Source organism: Corvus brachyrhynchos, unplaced genomic scaffold (assembly GCF_000691975.1).
Source record: "Corvus brachyrhynchos isolate BGI_N302 unplaced genomic scaffold, ASM69197v1 scaffold315, whole genome shotgun sequence".
Lineage (NCBI taxonomy): Eukaryota > Metazoa > Chordata > Aves > Passeriformes > Corvidae > Corvus > Corvus brachyrhynchos.
This window is the reverse complement of record NW_008237903.1, coordinates 716256-736524: the sequence shown is the minus strand read 5'-3', so window position 1 is coordinate 736524 and position 20269 is coordinate 716256. Positions and strand designations below refer to the sequence as shown.

The 20269-nt window shown below is 42.2% G+C and overlaps 1 protein-coding gene across 6 annotated transcripts in view; it reads right to left on the bottom strand.

Moving 5' to 3' along the window:
* The window catches only part of SHANK2 (SH3 and multiple ankyrin repeat domains 2), a 272609-nt gene that overhangs the window by 154911 nt on the left and 97429 nt on the right, over positions 1 to 20269 (bottom strand). For all 6 annotated transcript variants that reach the window (XM_017733032.1, XM_017733033.1, XM_017733036.1 and 3 more), the window contains 2 exons: positions 17942 to 18111; positions 6772 to 6885 (listed from right to left, as the gene is read on the bottom strand). In XM_017733032.1, the coding sequence (XP_017588521.1) occupies positions 6772 to 6885; positions 17942 to 18111 (284 nt within the window). The remainder of the gene's footprint in view (positions 1 to 6771; positions 6886 to 17941; positions 18112 to 20269) is intronic.

Genomic DNA, 20269 nt, shown 5'->3' with positions numbered 1-20269 from the left:
TGACAGATGATTTTTTGAGGGAAAAAAATATGCAGAAAGAATCAGAAGAGGAAAAACTCCACACCTGCATGTCCGATTTCACACAGCAGCAATCCCAGATGCACTGGAAACGTTGAGTTTCCTACCACGTAACTCTCATTTTATATTGCTGTGCAATTTATTTTTAGCCCGTTTCAATGCTTTGGAGAGTTGTGCTGCTCCTTTCCAGTTGATTAGAGTTATTCCTAAGTGGCTCTTAGCAAGCATGGAAATGGGAGTGAGAGGGATGAAGAACATGTCAGCTGAGCAGCCCAGACAGTAAAATATTATGAATTAAAAATTACCTATTCAGAGATAAGCATGCAGACAGGCTTACGTTCCCTACAGACACAGGCTTGCCTTTTTTTTGTCGTTAATTTGAATAAGTTTTTGATGTTTTGGCTTTATGCTGTCCTCAGAACCTGGACAAATTATGAAATTATTCTCATGGAGTCCTTCATTTTACTCTTCCTTCAAACCAGACCCGTACCATTATTTGAGAAAAGGGTTGGCAGTCAGTCTTCCCAAGGATTCCTAACAAATACTCCCACTAGAGCAAGAAATCTCTATCGTATCTTGCTCAGAAGATCAAGACTGAAAGAAGGAAAGGCCTTTCAAGGCACCTTTGGCCAGAGAGGACACTCTGCAGGTTGTGTGGGAAGCAGATGACTCCCTCCCACAGCCAGCCTGCAGATAAGAACAGCTCTCCAGTTACCTCTGCCTCCCAATTCCCATTATTATTGAGTGATGATTCATTTCAGAGCCTTTTCCCAAACTGCTGTTTATCATTACTGGGAACACAAACGCCTCGCTCAGCAAAGCTAAAGTGCAGAAACTTGCTGAGGTTCGTTCTTTGAATTTCCATCACTTGAGACAAAAAAGTGGGGTTGATTTACATCCTCAGCTACAGAGAGTTGTCAGAATTGGTTGACTATTACTGCACCGAGCTCCTGTGTCAGCTGGGCTTTGTGGGCTGGCTTGAGAGCACCTCACATCTAGTTCTTTGCATTGATTTTTTTTTTTTTTTGTTCCAGTAGAGTTTTCCCACTGATTGATGGAAGAGAATGCAGTTTAAGCAAGAATATGGTATATGGCATATTCCTGATCTTTCTAAAGCATAAATCCAACACAGAATATCTTTGTGGATGATCACTGTGTTGAGTTTTGTCATCCATTCCCATTCTTTTTAATGACAGACTTGTCCATGGGAAGCATTATGTGGCAGAAAATCACTCCTCAGAAAAAGAAACTGTTCACAATCCCATGAGCCAGGTTGTGCAAAACACTGAAGCAAGGCAGGAAAGAGTATTTCAGAGGTCAGAGCTTTGGACAACATCCTTCAAGGGAGGGGGACTGACTGAACAGTGTCTGACCTGTCAGTGTGGGCTCTGGGTACCAGGGTTTCAATGGGATCCCACCTTCAGGACCCTGACTGGGATTACAAAGATGTAATATTATGAAGGTAGAATAGTAATCTCTCGAGCTCTCAACACATTTGAAAAGGCTGACTTCGTATCTGCATCATGGCACACTTTTCCAGCTACGTGTGAGGCAACCTTGCCCTTTTAATTTGATTTTAATTTGGGTTTATATTCTCTTGGCCATATTGAGTCCAGCCTGCACTGTTGGGTCAGAAAAGTTTCCAAGTAAGGAACTTCTTAGCTCCTTACACTATTGCCATACATACATAAATTTCTTTTATACTTTCTCCATTTAGTCCTTCCAGCTGCAGCAATGTTTTGTCCTTAACTGCTGCTGCCCACGCCGAACAGTTTAAGTTGCACAATAATTCTGTCCCAGATACACAGGTACCTTCTACTCAAGGTGAAATCGTGTGGAAGGAGAACTTATCAAAATTTATTATCAAAACCCTTGAGGTGCTCTTTTGGTGAGACAGAATCTCTTCTCTCTCATTGAAACCCTCCTCCTTCTAGTGGCTTCCAAAGTTATTTGCGCACAGAATTTTTCAGAGTTCTAATAATCACCACAATAGTTCTACCTATTCTTCAGTTGCCTTTCTAGTTAAAAATCAGCCAGAACTGGTCATAAAAAATCAGGAATAACATGTTAAAAAGGATTTTGCTAATCTGGGTCATCATTTACAAAAGGTGGGTCATTAAGGCTGGATGAAAAGGTTTTTTGTTTTCTGGTTGTTTCCCCCTCCACTGCTGTTTAACACGGAATCACAGAATCAATTATATGGGATTAGGCACCAGTTTTACATATGGATATCTACTATGTCCAGACAGAAAATTCAGGAAACCGAGACTCCTGTCCTTCTGGAAGGCCAGTACAGATGTCAGCTCCTCAATCCACAGTAAAGCACCTTTCCTTCTTGCAGGAAGGCAAATCCATTTTCTAGCAGCCTGGCTGGCTCGATTGCCTGGGAAGGTGTTGTGCTGATTATAAAAAGGGGTGGTGGAAATGAGGAACAAATCTGGTTTTACTGAATGCACAGGGCGGTGAACACTAGGAATGTGGAAAACAGAGAATTCTGCGCTTCAGAAACAGCAAAAGGATGTGTTTTATTAACACAGCTTGGACTTGTTTGGTAACTTCTGGGATCGGGAGGGAACGTTGGATAAGAATTGCTGCAGTTTCTGCTTGTAACACCTGTGCATGCCTACACAGGTAAAAAAGAAATTGCAAGGGAACTCTGCTATTCCTGGATAATCTGTCACTACATTTCCAAGCTGCTGGAAGCTCAGGAATAAGGGACAGCAAACAAAAGCACAGCCACTGTGCTCAGGAAAGGACTGGACGTAGCACTCGGTCTGGCTGACAGGGTGGTGATCAATCAAAGGCTGGACTCGGTGGTCCCTGAGGTCTTTCCCGACCCAAATACTCCGTGCCTCTGTGACATTTGGGACGGGAAATGCCAGTTCGGAGGCCTGGCAGAGGCTGCTGGCAGCACCAGTGACACTAGAGGTCAGCACGGGCACAGCTCCATCGGCAGCGTGCGGCCAGGAATGTGCCCGGCGAGCGCTGCCTCCCGGGCGTGCCGCAGCCCCCGGGGCCGCGACAGCCCGGGCTGCACAAATCGGATTCTGTCCGGGAAAAGAGAGCTCTTGACAACTGCTAATGGTCACTGCAGCCACAAGGCAGCACCAGATCTGGTCTGAAAAAGCTCCCAGCACTCCAACAGCTACTAATAAGGTAGATCCCAAGGCCACAGGATAGAAGAAGACACGAAGGAAGGAGGCTATGGAATGAAAACTCATCCCATGACAATATTAAAAATGAGGCTGGAACTCAAGGAGAGGTGCACTGAGGAAGCCAAGAGTTGAAAGACAGCAAGAATCTCTCAGACACGCTGAGTCTGCCTTCATTTCAGTATCATTTGTAAAATCTAGGCGTTCTCCAGGCACATTAGGGAGGGAGGAATAATAAATGATAAAGTTGGAGTGTAGTTAAAGAGAACTTCCAGCCTGAAAATGAACACTTCACCTCAGTTTTGGGCAATCAGATAGCTCTGAATTTGGAAGGATGTGGAGCATAAAATCACACGTGTAACAGAAAGCATTTTTGTACTAAGTCCCTCAAGTTCAAGTAATATCTTATGATGGAAGAAAAGCAAACAGAAACATCTCAATTTAAAGAGGAGAAACTTTTTTTCAACTTACCCAGAATATTTTAGCAAAAAAAAAAAATTCTATTTTAACATAATTTGGAATACAAAGACATTTCAGAATGGAATTACTGAATAACACAAGAAAACTGTCAGTGTGGAAAGAGTAAATATGTGACATTTGTATTCTGTGTTTGAGCAGGGAAAAGGTAAGATGATGTGCCAGCCTCATCTGAGGGAATACTTCCACTCTCAGAGTAATTCTGGAGAATGTTAAAAACTCGCTACAAAGGCTACACTTTTTAAAACGAGGTAGCACAAAGGTTTTGTTTGCAAGAATTTTTTTTTAGAAGCAGGCAAAAGGCTTTAGCAAGCCACAATAATGATTTTCTTTGTTGTTGTTCTTTTTCCATTGGATCTCAAAATGTCAAGGGAACTTCTTTAGACTGGAGAGCAGCAGGTCCTGTGCCGGTGCTATTAAAGGACAAATGAGACAACCTGGATAATTAAGAGCCCATAGGCCTGGCATCAACCCGAGCAAAATAATGGAGCAATTCCTACAAGTCTCAATTAATGAAGGATTAAAGAAGGGAGGTAGAATTAATGCCAGTCAATATGATTTTTTTTTGGAAAACAGAACCTGCCAAGTTGGCATGGCATCTTTGAAGAGAGCACAGGAACCAGGTGCTGTTCCATCCTGCCCACTTCCAGAGAACAGCTGGGATGGCAATAAAGTTCCCTAAAAATTGAACTTTCCTTGGAAGGGAGATTATACATCAGCATGCCATGAAACACCTGCCCAGCAGTTTTACTGGGCCTGGAGTGTTTAATTGGGGTTTGTTTTTTCCAAGAACTATTCCTCTATCCTTCACTCATGGCGTGCAAATGACAAGCCTCTATTAAACACAATTGTTCAAACTTAATAGCAAAGGGAAGCTGCTGGAAGAAATGTTCCTAAATCTCATTGAGGGGAAAGAACTGTTGCTGTGGTGCTGGTGTGGAAAAGGCTGAGTCTGAGCTTCATTTCCTCCACATTGAAATGATCTACTTTCTAAATCATTATCATAAGAAGTTCTGCTGCTTTGCAAAGACCACGATGCAAATTCTTGCAAGTGGCACAAGTTTGTGATGTTTCTCAGCTGATGTTCTTTCAGCAATCCCAGCAGACCTAATTTAATTTCTAATCATTTCACCATGCCTAACACATTTTTCTAAATTACTTCTGCATTTGTACTCAGAGGGAATACTGGCTGATTTTTGCTTATAAAGCTTTCCCCTTTCATTCCCATTGTTTCCTATGCAGAGGGAATGCACAGAGCAATTCCGTGATCAGCTGCTTTCACTCCATGCCATATTTCAATAATAATATGGCACATACTGTGCATTCCACATATTTCATTTCCCTCCCAGCTCCAACCTCTATCACATTACACACAGAAGCACTGAACCGCATTCTGGGCGCGGGACATTTTTTGAGACAGCCCAGCAAAATATGGGAGTGCACAAGTTCACTGCCAGAGAAAATGTGTCCCTTTTGTTCCTATTTAATTACATTTTCATCCTTTTTAGAGTAGAAGAATGGCATATTTAAAGCCTTAAGCTATGTTAACATTATTATTCCCACTGTACCATAAGCAAACAGGAAAACAATGGGAAAGCAGCAAGAGCTATAAATTACAGTAAATGGTCTGGTGCTTTGCCAGACACATGGCAGAAGTTTTCATAATTTCATGTCAGCAAATTTGTAACATGCTTCTGTTTATATTCTTTTATTGCTTCCAGCTTTGGTAATCCTTTTGTTACTCTTGTGGCAATTCTTTTTGGAATTTTTGTGTTCCTTTGAACGATCAAAGAAATCCTTGCTCAAAAAACAATCATCATCTATTAAGGCAATCCTGTCGCATACTGAATTTACCTCCTGAAGTAATTCTCAAGGAAGTCTTCAAGGATTTGTGACAAACAAGTTTGGTTACTTTCTCTTCAAAATCACTACAAAGGTGCAAAACTTCTTTCTTATCTTAGAACTTTATGTAATGCCCTCCTCAGAATTTTCTTCAGATTTGGAGGCAGCTCAGATTTAATGCAGAGCTGCTGTTCCCACACTGGGCAATTCCAGCCTCAATCTTCCTCTTGTTTGATACACCTCCATCTCTAAACTCTGACTTGTTCTCCAGCCCTTTGAAGAGCTATATAACTTCTCCCTCTATTCTCAGAGCCTGGATCCATTCTCTCCAAACATTAGATCTGGCTTTGCCTCCCCCTCTTTTCCCCTCTCAAAAGGGAAATAGAAAAGGAAACACAACCTCTCCACACAGGAAAAAGAAGAAAAGTATACCTTGCACTTTATAATGACATGCATAAAAGAAAAACATCTGTAAATGAATGATACAATGCATAAATTTTAGTGTATCATCTGTGCAATGCCAGAAGTTCTTAATCAATACAACAGAGATCTAAAAACACATCAATAGCTGATTTAAAACTGGATACACTCCTGGAGAACATTAATTATATTCTCAGAGTTCATTTATAATGAGCTTTTAATTAGAGAGGATGTCCTCACATCTTAATTCTTAAAAGCAGAGAAATGATGAGAAGGTAGGTAATTCTTAAAATAGCCTGCTTTAATGTAGATTTCTTTTTCTTTTGTTATATCAGGACTGTAAAGGCTCCTTGCCTAAAGTCACTTGTGGCAATACACATCTGATAAAGGAGGATTCCACTTCCTTTGTCATCAGTAAGGGTGGATATGGGACATCCCACTAAAGGATGCCCCCTCTAACACTCAGGAAAAGGTCAACAGGGCTGTGAACAAGAGCTAAATGCATTGTATGACTCCCTCACCTTGGGAGGTGACTGGCCAGTTTTTCTTCCCTTATTTAATTGTCTCATTAGACATTCTCCCACACTTTAAGAAAATAAATCACAACATAATCCTATACAAAATGTCTGCATGCAGCTCTCTGTAAAAGCTTTGCTACCTCCCAGCATAGTTCCTCATGAGAAAGTCTGTTTGCTTGGACAGTAAAATCCAACCAATAAACCCACCTGTATTTTTTAATTCAGCAGCTCAGCTTTATCCAATTCTGCCATTTCTAGCAGTGCACAAAGGCCCTGATGTCTCTGTTGGGACAGACACGTGGCATTTGTCACATTAGGGTTCAACAGGAGCTCAATGTGATTACCTGGTTTGCTTTCATTTGGTTTGCACTGAACTTCTTCCACGCACTCTGCAGGAAACCAGCCAATGTGTCCCCGGGTGCTGCCTTCCCAGAATCCGCCTTCTCCGATGCTCAGAACTAAACAGGGAGACACAGGCAGCGTTACCCTTTGCCTTCTCACAGACATACAAAACTACTGCATTACACATTCAGTAACAACTGAAAAAAAGCAAACATTGTGCAGTAACTCAAATGCTGGTACCCCCAAAATGAGCACAGAGTAAGCTTTAAACAAGACCCTCCCTGCTCAGTCTTTGTAACCTCTCCCCAAATCTTTTTTTACCACAAGTTTCCTTGGCCCTCACACATTTGTTTCCATTTTTAGTGTTCGCACTGCTGGTTTAATCAAGGATAAATACATGGTAATACCACAACCCAAAACCCACTGTCTTGTCTGCTCAAATGAAGTGCTGAACCCATTGTAAAACTGCACCCACACTGAAATGGATTTTAATAACACATATTTTGATATCTCCTGCTTTTCCTGCCTCCTAGGGAAACATGTTATTTGACTTAGTGGGTAGCTCCAGGGATTTGCAATGCAGGTTGAGTAATACGATTTAAGGGTTTGAATACACAGCAAACACTTGAACCTCCCATAGGTGAGATACACAATGGAGACGCCTTTTGAAACATTTCAATGATTTTTTTTCTCAATAGAAGAAAATGACAATATGGAGGAGAGTGATTTGCCAATAAGAGAAAAGGCTTTTATCTGGCAGTTCTAATTATCTTGATATTAATTCTAGGACTCAGCAAGGATTGTGACAAAAGCCGGCAGAGCAACAACTTTATTAGTAAGCAACTGGAGGTGAATTATGGTGATGGAAGGATCCTAAACACTCGCTCTGGTGTTTAAATTAGTATTATAGAAGTCCCTACAAAGCACTGTATGTTTACTGTATATTAGAAGACTACAAGTGTACCGTTAGAAAGATACTGTGCATTAATAATGACACAAAGGTGATATTATCAATAAAACCAGGCTGATTGGGAATGTGGCTCAGACACACAGCACAGGTGCTCAGAGCACACCTGTACCAAACACACTGCTGGGGGGGGACCTTCCCAAAGCAGCCCAGCTCCATCCGCTGAGCGCCAGCTCAGCCCCATCTGCCCCTGCTGAAAATCGAGGCTGATTAGTCCAAATCCATCTCTCTGCTGAGGGATTCCAAGGCCCGGGATACTGTCTCTGCAGGGTATTTCAGAGCAGGAGGGACATTAACATGCTCAGAGCTGCTTTGATGGTCTCCAACACCAGCAATTTTGGCGCTGTTAAAACCTTGCCAGGCTTTAAAACCCTGGTCCCTGCCTGGCTGCAATTGAACTCGGGATCAGTGGAGCTGCTGTGACTCAGGGGCACTGAAGCTGAACTTGATTTGCACTATCACAGAGCAGGATGAAAATCAAATCGATTGCAGCCCAAAAAAATAGTAAAAAAAAATCTTACATCTTGGTAATATGAATAAAGTCTGGTTTGAGACACCAGGATCTGCAAAACTGCATCTGAAAGTAAATGTTTACCAGGTTTTTAATTAATGCAACCCTAAGCTATTTGTGGTATCACTTACAGAGCGTGGCCATCTATTAACAGAGACATTTGACAGCCAAGTGTTTATAAATATGTCCGTTTTAAGCCTTTTAGTGCAGTATATTCCAAGAGACAGATTCCATGAACTGCACATTTACACACCCGTGCCAGTAAGAAGCACATATTAAGTCCCAGGAAACATCCATTAAGGAAAAATCCTACACCTGGATGGGCCCCAAACGCACAATTTATCAAGCACCTTTCTGACATGTATGAGGAAACCTATAACCTGTAACTCCTATAAACTCAGGGAGTTATGGGAGACTGGGGGAGGACACTGACCTTGGATGACACCAACAGCTCTACAGTGAAAATTGAGCTGAATAAAATAATGTTAGCATGTCTTTTTTTTAAAAATATAAACATGGGGCATAATTAATGGAAAAATGTGTTGCTATATTCCAGGTGTTGTTGAAAATGTTTAAAGCCTGTGTACATTAACTAACACACACTGTCCATCTGATAATTCAGTGTTACATAAAACATTCCCTGATCATCCATCCAATATAAACAGGGAATTCAGCAGCTTCCAACACATTTTTAACAATGTAACCTCTGCTCACACAAGAATGTATTTCTTAGATATGAGATAAGGAACAGGGAAAACTTAATAACCTATATATATATATATATATATTAGGATTATTGTAGAATCCTGCTGTACACTAGTTTAACTTCAGTTATAAGAGAGAGTATAGGACTCCAGCCAAAAGAAATTTCCCAATGTGAGACAGTGAAAGATTCCTATTGCCAGTACTTAGCTGCTTTTTTTTATTTGAGGGGAGTTTTCAGCACTGAATCTCAGTCCTGATTTCACTCCACAAACTGGCAAGATGCTGAGAACAAAAACTACTTAGAGATTGAGACAGACTTCCCTAATTTGGTGTTTTATTAATCTGTCAGATCCGCTGTTTTGACGCTCCAAATTGCACGGATATTTCCAGCTCAAGGAAGAGAGAGGCACTGCAAGGAGGAAGTTGGGTATTTCAAACTCATGGAGTGATTTCTTGTGTTTGTGGCAGTCGCAGCTGATGCGAGTCAACACTTTTGGGAAAAGAAATTTGCCTTGGAAGTCTGTCTGTGAGCGCAGGGCGAAAAGGGAGTCCTGCAGAGCAGAACCAGACCCACTGTAGCCCATTATTACATGAATTATTGAGTGTCAGCCATCTCTAATAGCCAGAGCAAAGGAAAAACACATGTAGTCCTGCCTGAAGACATAACATCCATGGAAAAGAAGTGGAAGGGTGAAATGAGTCTGCTGGAATGCAGGCAGGCTTCAGCATTCCCACAAAAGCATCATGCTGGGGGCCAGGAAAAGAAGGAAAAGCCTGCTGGAGCTGCAAGAGGCACAAAGGTGGCACAAGAGGCAAGTGAGGGAGAGCCCTGGGTTCAGCTGATGTGCAGAGACAGACAAATTGTTGGGGAGATGGGGGACAAGCTCATATTCCAACGTAGAAGTTGAGATCCAGATGGTTCTGCATCCCCTAAAACCTTGACATGATCTCCATCCACCTCCATTAATGGTGTCATTAATAGGAAATCCTGCAGCAAGAGCCAAGGCCATAATAATCCACAGATCCACAAAACTGGCAACACTTCACTCACCCCAATGTGGGGATCTTAAAGGATAAATAGAAAAATGTCATTTATCTATTGTACCCATGAATGCTTTTCTTTAGAATGAGGCCTTAGTTTCTATCTGTCCTCTCCCAAAAGTGTTTAAAGAGACTCATTGTAACAGGTAATTTGTTACCAGCAAGAGATTTTCTAATCAACCTTTTCCCTGCTGGAGGATAAAACAATGGGAAATCAAAGGATAACTTTCCCCAAGTTAATAATAAGGCTTTCTAATTTCCAGTGGTTTTCCCTTTCCTTTTGGCAAAAAACAAAAGGTGTGGTTGCTATGGCAAGAGCAGGTCAGAGGCTCTTCACACGCAGCCTGAATTACAAAAAAGAAGCTGATGTTGTAAGAGTGAAATAAAGGTCCTTGCAACATCAGGAATCCTGGGACATCTTTTCACAACAGAAGTGTGGTTTGAAAGAAGAGTTGTGTCCAATTATATGAACAAAACTGCAAAGCAAAATTGGACAAGCACCAAGCAACAGGATAACAGGAAAACATGGACAGGCTGGTGCCAATCAGGAGCTCGCATTTTAATGCCTTTAAAGTATTATACCTAAAATTTTAGACTAGAGCATAGAATGCTTTGTCTCCTGCAAATGTAGGTCTATTGGCAGTGTGTATATTGTCACTGATATAAATAAAGCATAGTAATCTCAGACAGATTAATTACTCAATATACCACGAAAATCATTTAAATCAAAAGAACATAGAATTTGCATCGTTCCGCATTACAGCTCCCTCCATGCCTCAACAAGAAATGAAAGTATTTTTTCCCAACAAATTATGGTGACTGCTATTTCTAAATTCCTTGTGATATTGAAATGCCCAGGAGTGAATTATTCCAGGCAGCCATATTTGCAAAAAAGTCAAGGAAATTTAAAGCCAAATTCAGGCCAATGTCTTTACATCTGTTACAGGATGTACTTAAAATGCCTTCGTAATATCTAAATCAATTCTTAGTGCTTGGATAAACTGCATTCTTCTTTATTGGGAAAATAAATAATCATATGGCTTGGGAACCAGAGACCATGTTCTGGGGAAAAAAAGAACATTTCTGCAACCAGCAGAAAAGAAGAAAAATCAACAGAATGACAGTAAAGTATAAAGTTGGTAATCCATGGAAAAAAACAATCTAACAGCTGAACCAGCCTGTGCTGATGTAAGACCTCTGGGTTTGTGTCCCAAGGTAAAAATCTTCTAGATTTTCTTCTTTGAAATACAGTAGATTTTTAATGTCTAATTGGTAGAAACCTAACTTCTTTCTCTCAGAAATAATTAACATTATAATTAAGGCTTTTCCATTGCTGAAATGTTTGTTGTCTGATGGAAATTTTCAGAATTATTGGTCTTTGGCAGGAGAGCTTCCAAATGACAGACAATCTATGCAGGAACACTTATTGGGGGCTGTGGTGTCTCATCCCTGGATGCGTTCAAAGCCAGGGACTGGGACTGGCTGATCCTTAAGGTCCATCCCAACCCTAAAAACATCCTATGATTCCATGATTCTTTGATGAAAACAAACTTTACACACAACATAAATGAAGGTCAGCGTGAGTTACAACTTAATCTTGCTCTCTGCTGGAGAGAGAGATTTTTCTGACTGCTTCTTTCTCTGCCCCTCCTGGCTCCTGACAGCAATCCCTCCCTCCCTGTGAGGAATGCTGAGCAGGATCTGGCTGTTCTGCCTTATGGGCAGGCTGCTTCTGGCTCCCAAAGACGTCATCAAGAGAGCCTGACAGAACCTGAGGTCACTGCAGCAGGAGTGGGGAGGAAACCAGTGCCCCTCACCCTGCTGCCAGGCACAGGGAGGATTCCAGCACGCACACCAGTGACCACACCCCAGCTGCCACCCAGGAAATGTTCCTGTGCACTCCACCAACAGCCTGGAAGGGAAGCCTCGAGTGTCCACAGTTAATGGCTCTGGCTGATTGACCCGAGCAGTCACCCTGGACTGGGGCCCTGCAGACATTTCTTGTGGTGGAGAAGGAAATCCAGCAGTTCTTTCCCAGCTTGGGCTATGGGAGCTCACCAAATTAGGGAGATAACGCAGAGATCCTGACTTAAAACAGCTCCTCACCTTTCCTCACCTCTGCTTTCTCAGGAAAGAGACAGTGCGAACAAGCACTTCAGGAAAAGAACCTTGGGGTGAGAACATGACTGGGGCTACTAACAGAGCAACCACTCTCTACGTCAAGCCTACAAATACAATAAGCTGCACGTAATCCTCTAAATCTGAGGAAATACGGCTCTGTTGAAATAGAACTGAGTGAGCTGTGCTGTTCAACATTTGGCCCTCTGTGGGAGCTTTTTCCCCTTTTTCATCTTTGCCATAAAGTTTCTATGAAGATCACCTTTTCCCTGTTGTTTAGGTGTCTATGAAATAGTTTTGAGAAAGTGAGGGAGACAGGCAAACAGCGTGAGAAGTAAATCTGCACTGATTTGAGTTTTCATCAGAAATCAAACATTGTAAAAATCCACCCGCTGATCCCCAGCTCAGTTGAGGAAGGTGCAGACAGAGTCAAGTTTGCTCTTCTCCACAGTGATGCCCAAATTTGAAATTGGGGGAATTCGGGGAGAATTAATGGAGAAGAGGCCCCAAGCCAACCTGTAGTGCTGTGTTGTACCACACTGGTGCACTCACAGCTCCTCTCCAACTCCTGGTGCTCCCTGTGCCCTGAATATTCCAGGCCAGTTGCTGACTACTCAAAGGCTGTGTTAAAGTAGCCAACCACGATGGCAGTGGGGATTTGTGGATGCTTTTACATCCTGATCCCTTCCCACAGCCTCTGACAGCAAAGGGAACTCTCCTGCTGGAGCGGGTGCAAGGCTGGGCCTTTGTTAGGACATTTTGATAGCACCACTCTGTCCTGCTCTTCAGGCACAAGGAGCTTGAAGGAATTAATTGGGACAGGACCTCTGATGAGCCATAATTTATCATGTTAAGAAGTGAAATCAAACCCATCAAGTCAGGAGACAGAAAGGAGGAAAACAGACCAGTGAACCTGGGTAAGATTAATATTCCATTTCGCATTCATTTCATCCTTCATGTGAGAGAGCAGCTCAACAGAGCCTTGCAAACCTCTTAGGTTAAATTCTGCTGCCCCACTTACCCACACAAGGTACAAAATGCTCTTGAAGAAACAAAACAGCCTTCCTGAGGCTCTTCCCTTCCCAGTATTTTGTTTACTAATCTAACAAGTGCAAAAGCCCAGGAGACCAACTTTCCTCCTGCCCACAAGCACTGTCTGTTGGCAATATCTTCGAGCACAGCAGGGGTTTAATAATCTTTCTTTTTCAAAGTGACTTACAAGTGGATTTCACAAGAAATGAAAATGTTAGTGATATATTTGGATTGCCCTGCTGGCTGAGACCACGCTGAAATAAAAGCAGAGTCACAAGGGTCAGTATTTCTGATGCACAGAACTACTGACTTCCTGCCCAGAACAGATGCTTGAGTTGCTGCTACTGAGTTAGTCCTGTTCCTCTGACCCTGAGGAATGGAGCTGAGAGCTACATTTGGGTTTACCACAACCTTTCTCTGATGTGCACACTGTGCCTGCACCAGAGGCATCTCGGAAGGCTCATGGAAAAGTCTGTTGGAGCATATTTGAGATACTGAAATAACTCCCCATTTTTCCAGACACTGGGCACTAGAAAAGGCTGAGAGAGATGGTGGGGCCAGCCTGGAATAAAAAAGGATCTGGGGAGACCATGAAAAACAAAGCTGTGAGCAGGGTGAGACTTCAAAAGCTCTCAAAGCGTTTGAATCAGGGTTTTCTTTTTTTCTTTCTAGGTCAGTGAAGGATAGCTCATGTGCATTTTAGGTATGTTTTAATATAACCCAGATTCTGAAAACAATTCTGATTGTTTAGTTTCCAAGTGACCAGAGCCTGTCTGCACCTGGAATTCAGACCTGTTACCTTCCCAAAAACCTCATCTATGTCTTTATCTTCATGGCCAGGAAAACTGTTGATTCTTTGCCCACAAAGAACTTTGGAGCATTGCATTCTCTGAGTTTTGCTGTCAAAGAGACCGCTTAATTTCCAGCACTAGAATTCCATTTAGGAACACAAAAACAGACTGAAATTCATTTTACATATATTTTATACATGTTTGTGTGCATTTGGATTGTGGCAGATTTATTGCTATGAACTTTTAGATACAGAAGGAAGAAAGAAACAAAATATATTAGAAGTGTTTCAGTGAGGAATCAAACTAGCTCTCCCTCATTTATGTGAAAACAGAAGATTAGGGCAGTTATGGTACAAATAAAGATATCAGATTTATTTTTACAGCAGCCATGGCTCTTCTCTCATGAGTGGCAGACACACAAATGATGTCAGTGTGTATGACTAACAACTAAAAATACAGCAGGTATTTCTGTACAGGCTATGTAATATCCTATTAATACAAGACCATTTTGTTTAGTTTACATTTTCTTTGAACCTTGCCCATTCACAGATTTCTCTGAGCAGTTTCCTTGTATCACACACTGTGAACTATTGTCACTCATGCACTTCTACCAGTTTTAGAAAGAATAAAAAACCCTGCTTCATCTCCATCTGATGAAAACACTTCATCAAGAGTTTAGGAATTCATCCCTTTCCGTGACCCTTCTAATTCTGCCAAGTTAAAAAGGAAAATCCATAAAAACATTTCCCAAGTAATCCCTTTCTCTAATATGTTGTTCTGGGTTTTTATCCCTGCAATAAATGCCTTGCTACATCTTTGCTGTGATTAGTCTCATGGGATGTACTCGTGATGACATGTCCCCGGGGTCAGGCTGAACACAGGGCACAATCCCACAGCTGGTGCCAAGCCATGTTTGAATTCCCCGAAGCAATCCAAGAGCCAGGACTTGGGCATCAGTGTCTTACACAGAACAGTGTAGTCACCAAGAGGAGAGGGGCCAAGACAAAGCTTTTCCATTTCTCAGTGAGGCTACGGTATTTCCAGAGTGAAGGAAAAACTGAATTCCATGGGATTTAATATTCTCCCATTTCCTCCAAGCACTGCACAGAGCAAGGTGCTAAACCCCAAACAGGCATGTGCTCACTGAGCCATGGTCTTGTTAAGTAAGTCTTTAAAAGACAGAAAATACATCCAGTACCAAGAATTCCTGCTCAGAAAGAAGAAAGCAAGCAGGATCTCCTTACAGTCAGCAGTTCTGGCACTCCCACAGCACTAAGGACTCTGAGTTCTACTGCCTGTGCTTTTGAAGGGCGGAGAGGGAGCCCATCCTGCTCACATGGAGTATTTTTTTTTAAACATCACAGAATCCTGGAATAGTTTAGGTTGGAAGGGGCCTTCAAGATCATCCTGTTCCAACCTTCTCTAGTGGAACCCCCTGCCATGGGCAGGGACACCGTCCACTAGCCCAGGTTGCTCCAAGTCCCCTCCAGCCTGGCCTGGAACACTTCCAGGGATGGGGCAGCCACAGCTTCTCTGGGCAGCCTGTGCCAGGGCCTCATCACCCTCACAGGGAGGAATTTCTTCCTCAGATCTAGTCCTTGTCCTGTCACTACACTGATTCTCTAGCAGTAATTACATTTTGACTGAAACAGGGACGGGAATCCAGATTTAATTGGACCTGGATTTTTGGCACAAAAAGTTTGAGCGGCTCCCTCAATATTGTTACACAACGGAGACCTCTTTAAAGCACCAGTGTCTTTTCCCCTGCACTCTTTGTTCTCTCCATGACCTTGCCGTGTTCATTCTGACATATTTTTTGCTGCAGCTGAGGAACCACTGACATGGTAACACGAAATAAGATTTGATCTTGTTCTGGAAGTTTTCCCTTTGATTAGCTCTGGGAGCCTGTCACACACTGTTCCAGCCCTGCCATGCAAACGGCCTTAAATTACATCTCACAAGGTTTCATCCTAAGGAGTAACACTGACAATCCCTATGTACTCTTGTTCTTTTCCCAAACCCTCTCCAGAAGCAGGCTGACACATATAGAAACCTCGCCAGACTTTGCTGCAGCAAACTTCTCTAAAATGCTTTAAAACAAATGGACCTGGAAAAACTCTGCCAGATTTCAATTCAATGTGCAAATCAGATTCTTGAAACTGGAAAAAATAATCCCTGCAGGAATGATTTGATGTGGGATGGACACATCCCCCTTTTGCTGACAGCAATAATTAATGTGTTATTTCCAATAAACTTATACTTTCCCCACAGAGAAGAAAATCCAGCCATAATTCCATTTTTTATTTCAGCATTTTGAGGGCCCCTCCCAAAAATCATTGGTCTCACATTTAGACTACACCATTATAAGAAAATATGAAAAGTGGACTAATTCCTTCCTGCAATGTTTTCCAGTGACTGTCATAATAATTTAGAACCAAGGGCTCCTGAATTAATTTTTCAAAAACATTAAACACTTCATCGAAATTTAAATCCTTTATTCTGGGCTTATTTTTTGCATATAATAGTCTCAAAACCTAATGTAAACCAGCTGCTAGATAGTGAATGCCTCTAAATATTCAGCATTCCAGGCAACCTGTTGCAGTGCTTCCTCTTTTGCCAGGAAACACAGTTTCTGTCTTGCCTTTTCCCAGAACTGCCCTGAGTTGTCTTACTCTGGTGAGAAGAACCTGTGTTGTTGATCTTACATCCTCTACATAAAGAGAATATTCCCGCATCCTTCAATCCAACAGGACAATGGAACGTGTGTGTGTCCAACACCTCATTCCTCATCCATTGACACCTCCCAGATCTCTGAACACTCTGAGTGGAGAAAGTTATTTAGTACCACCAAAATTTCATCCTGGTCCTTGTGCACCATGAGATCATAATCACTGCTTCCTGCCTGATCAGGGAACTGCAAAATTATCTTTTCAGCCCCACAGACTCTAAGTTTAACCTTCTTCCTTCGTCCTTGCATTTAAAATTAACCTTGCACATTTTACCTTTAAGTGCAGCATCCTTCAGATTTCTGTCCTACTGAGGGCTGGAGTTAACAAAAATTATTAAACCCACAAACGCTTCAGAATCAGTACATCCAAAAATAAAAATGCAAAAATACCTTCTAATGGCTCCCTATTTTTTTTTCCAACTACTGCTTGGAGGCTCAAGGGAGGAGGTATTTGAAGTTTTCCTTTGTGAGATATGTAGTTCCTTTTGCAAGAAAATTTGCAGCTGCTTAACACTTTTATTTAGGACACTGAATTTATTCCCTTTTGTTTGATTTCCCTAACTGTTGTTTGATTTGTATGGATCCCACACAAAGTCTCTTTTATTCTGTTTTACCTGGATGTGCAAAGCCACAGTGTCACACCTCACTCTTGGGAAGGTGAGCCCTGTAAACCCCATTTCCCATTTTTTCTGGATGGATTTACTGCCTTCAAAACAATAACAAAGCTCGGCCTTGATTTAAACCTGGCCTTAGCAGACAAGTGCAGCAGTGACCAGAAATTTCACATGCACCACCACGCTTCCTCCACAATTACATTTGCAGGAAGTTCTCCCTACCTACTTATCCAAAGACCTGTGAGGGACATTTTCTACTTAACCAATTAAATGTTCCTTGAGGAAAGGGCCTGAAGCAGAGCTGACCTTACCCCCGTTCCCTTCCTGAGCTCTTTAGATAGCTGACATGTTTACAACCCTTTAAAGCCCTGGAGTGGTGCCTCTGGAATGGCTCCAGAAGCAAATTCTGTGCTCTGGGTAAGAGACAATGGTGCTATTACTCTACATAGCTGTGAGTTGTAGCAGCATTTTGAAATCAGTTAAAGTGGCAGCTAAATATGCATTGGTTACAAAACAGAGCTGGGAGCAAAATGCCCTACAAAGAAACAAATGCATAAAAGCACTTTCACCATACAGATTATTTCCACCCCTGCAAAAGAGAAGTTTAACATAAAATTCCCACCTAGCAGGAGAAAAGGTTTGTTCCAAATGAATCAGGTGCTCACCTTTGACTCTGTCTCCTTTGTGCAGGTGAATTTCCCCTTCCCCTTGAGGTTGATATGGCTTTACTACGATAAAAAGTCTCCCAGGGACAGCACTGTAGAGCTTCCTTTTGGGACCCTGATAATCCAAGGCAGACAGAGTATCCTTGTTGGCACTGGGACTGTAAATGGCACTGGAAATTGAAATTAAAAATCATTAACAGCTTATTCAAAAGGGGAAAGTTAATCATTTACCATCACACTAGCAGGATTAAACTAAGCAGTGAATAACAAAACTGTCTTCCAGCAAGACATCTAACCCTGCAGAAAAAATACCGAACAGGAGCTTTTAAGGGTTGAAATCTTTCAGTGTGAAACATGATCAATATTCACCTGACCATAATGGCCTAGAACAGAAAACACACAACATTAAAGCTTTTAGTTTTTCCGCAAATTAAACTTGCACGTTCCCAGGCCCTAATTAAATTCAAAATTTATATGCCCATCATACATTCCCAGCATGCCAATTTGTCAGAGGGACTTGAAAACGTCTGTATTTACAATTCTTGGGAATGGGTATCTTTGTAGCACAGAGTGAACAAGTGAGACCACTGAATTATTAACTAAATGGACTGAATAATCAAGTTACTTCATCACTCCCAGGCTCAGGGCTAAATTTAGAGCTGCACAAAGCCCGGTGCTTGTGGTTAACATTTTCCAAATGATAGTTTCTTCTGGATGGCAATTGCCAGCTCACTCAGTGACTTCAGCATGTGCCCAGGAAAGCCACAGGTCACCACCAACTCACAGTTTACTCCTGGTGTATAAAAAAGGAATTGTTGAAAGGTGGTGAACATGCATAAGATCAGTATTAAACCTGTGGGAAAATGAGTGAACCGTCAAAGATACATGAAAAGACAAAGAGGCAAATATTTAGGAGGGTGGGAAACCTATAGGATATATCATAATAAACTTGCAGGACACTATCAGTTAACTTAAACCCCAAAGCATAAAAGCTTGCAGTCTTAAACAAAGTCTAGAAAAGGAAAATATTCGTGAGAAGGAATAATATTAATAGAGGTTGCTAGGGAAAAGTTAGGCTACCAAAGGAAGAAGGGTGGTTTAGTGGTGGTTGAGCACCATAACACTCTGCTTGCCTTCTTGTGAGAAAGTATCTGAAACTGCTTTAAGCAAAATGAAATACAAGGGCTGTGGTCTGCTGGGTTTTAACCTCCTTTTTTTTATTATTTTTAACCAGTCTCCTACCAAAATGGGAGCCAGTAAGTCAGTAGGTACAGAAGAATTCTGGTAAAAACCCAAACCTAGTGGATCCTTCCTATCAGGAACACTCCCATTTTCCTGCAGTAACTTCTTCACCATTTGGAATTGCATTCCCCTTTCACCTTGCTCTGTTCTGTTACTGTGAGGAGGTGCTGATCATGGTAAGCCACACTCAGCAGTTTAAAAGTGAGCTCTGGTTGCATGTCTGTGATGGAGTTTGCACCAGAAACCTCAGCCAACTCTCACAGTTGTTTAAAGAAAGCCTGGAAAAGACAACGCTCAGATTTCAGTTCTTTTGCTCCATTCCTTTTTCCTTGTAAGTGAAGGAACAGTCATCACCATAAAAAAAAAAAAACCCCAGATCTATAAACTATAGCTACACATCTGATTTCCACTTGTATCAAGCTGTGTTTCTGCCTAGTCTGGTGGCAGCTATTCCCAGTGTTATCTCCCAGCATCCACTTTAACTGCGAGCACAGAAGATACATTCATTTTCTCTCTTGCAGAAAGAGAAAAGGGAAATGGCACATTAAACCCACACAAGGAATGCAGAACTTCTCAGGCAACAGGCTCACTAATGGAAATCAGGGCTGCAACGTGGGGTGCAGGACTTTTTAAAAAGAGATCTTTCCTCTCCCTTGCTTGTCCCCAGCGTGGGCTCCCAGCCCAGCAAGTGCCATGCCAGGAAGGAGCAGGAGGAGGATGCGGAGATTTCAGGAGATGTGTGGACATGTTTCCCTCTCAGCCAGAAGAAGGTGGCCGTCCTTGGCAGCTCAGCCCTGACTGAGGCTGTGTTGGCACCTCATTCACTAATTTCTGTGGGGTAAGTTCCACAGGAAGGCTGTCCCTTCCCTTGCATTCCCAGCTTCCCCCCCTGAGCACTTCGCTGTGGAAAGCAACAGCCTCATGAGAATCACAGAACAGTTTGGCTCAGAAGGGACCTTTAAGACCACCCAGTGCCACCCCCTGCCATGGGCAGGGACACCTTCCTCTGGACCAGGTTGCTCCAGCCTGGCCTTGGACACTTCCAGGGATGGGGCAGCCACAGCTTCTCTGGGAAATCTGTTCTAG